Source organism: Olea europaea, unplaced genomic scaffold (assembly GCF_002742605.1).
Source record: "Olea europaea var. sylvestris unplaced genomic scaffold, O_europaea_v1 scaffold6345, whole genome shotgun sequence".
NCBI lineage: Eukaryota > Viridiplantae > Streptophyta > Magnoliopsida > Lamiales > Oleaceae > Olea > Olea europaea.
This window is the reverse complement of record NW_019264709.1, coordinates 10,820-11,987: the sequence shown is the minus strand read 5'-3', so window position 1 is coordinate 11,987 and position 1,168 is coordinate 10,820. Positions and strand designations below refer to the sequence as shown.

Sequence of the window (1,168 nt, the reverse complement as noted above, 5' to 3'; positions counted from 1 at the left end):
TTAAGTGCACCATCAGGGGAAATGTATGATCGTTACCGCCTGTTAAGTTCTGGTGACCTTCATAATTTTTATATTGCTTTTTCTGGAGATAATAATTACGAGGGACTGTGTAGTGTAATGAACCAGCTGCAGCGTGAGCCCTTTGTAATCAACAGTGATTGGTTGAAATTTCTACAAAATAATGAGAAGTTATTTGTGGATAATGGTTATCTCATGCCAGAATTTCTTGCCTCAATGAATCTCCTAGAGGTATCAACCATACTTAGAGGTTGTCACATGCAGGATGAGGTTATTAAAAAATTATTTAGCTTTAGCGATTTGTTAAATACTTTATGTAAAAACATACAGCGTTCTCGTTATGAGAGATTGATTATCAAGCTGGCTAATGCCTACGATGGTTATAAATTTTATTTGCCAGCTTTTCTCGACTTCCGAGGTCGAATCTACCGCTGTGGGGTCTTGCATTTCCACGAGCGTGATCTAGCAAGAAGCATGATCCTCTTTGCGGATCGCGAATCTAGTAACAATATGAACGAGACTTTAACAAGATTTTTGCAATCAATGGCCTTCCATTACCAGTCTTTCGTCTCTGACGATGAAGCATACAAATGGTCTCATAAATACCTATTGAATTTATCGTCTAAAAATCAAATAATCGAGGATGCTCGGGATGCAAGACGCCCCTTTCAGTTCCTCGCCTATATAATAGGATATAATTTTGCTGTCCAAAACAACCTGAGCATACTGGCTACCTTCCCTATTACGCAAGACGCCTCAGCTAGTGCATATCAGATCATGAGTTACTTTATGTTGGATAATACCATGGCTAAGAGAACTAATCTCATCCCATCAGTTGATGATAAAATCCAAGATGTTTATACATTCTTCCTCGAAGAGCTCAAGGAGTTCATGATAGCAGAACTTGAGAATAAGAATCTATCAACGATTGTTTGCGAGCTCCTCACTCGTAAGCTAGTCAAAGGTATCTTTATGCCACTTATATATGGGAAAACATTAATGAGCACAGCCAGCGATCTAAAAGACAATCTCTCTCACTACATCACTCATAAGGAATGCTTCGAAGTTGCCTCTGTCTGCTTTAAGTTCTGGAGGATGAAATATAAGGGTATGGAATGCCTGATCCGGTTGATCCGCAATATTGGCTGGG

General features: G+C 39.3%; 1 protein-coding gene across 1 annotated transcript in view; it reads left to right on the top strand.

The window, feature by feature from the left end:
• The first annotated feature begins 21 nt into the window (after positions 1-21).
• LOC111389928 (probable DNA-directed RNA polymerase) overlaps positions 22-1,168 on the top strand; it is an 11,386-nt gene continuing 10,239 nt past the window's right edge. The window contains exon 1 of the mRNA XM_023014915.1: positions 22-1,126. Coding sequence (XP_022870683.1) covers positions 22-1,126 — 1,105 coding nt within the window. The remainder of the gene's footprint in view (positions 1,127-1,168) is intronic.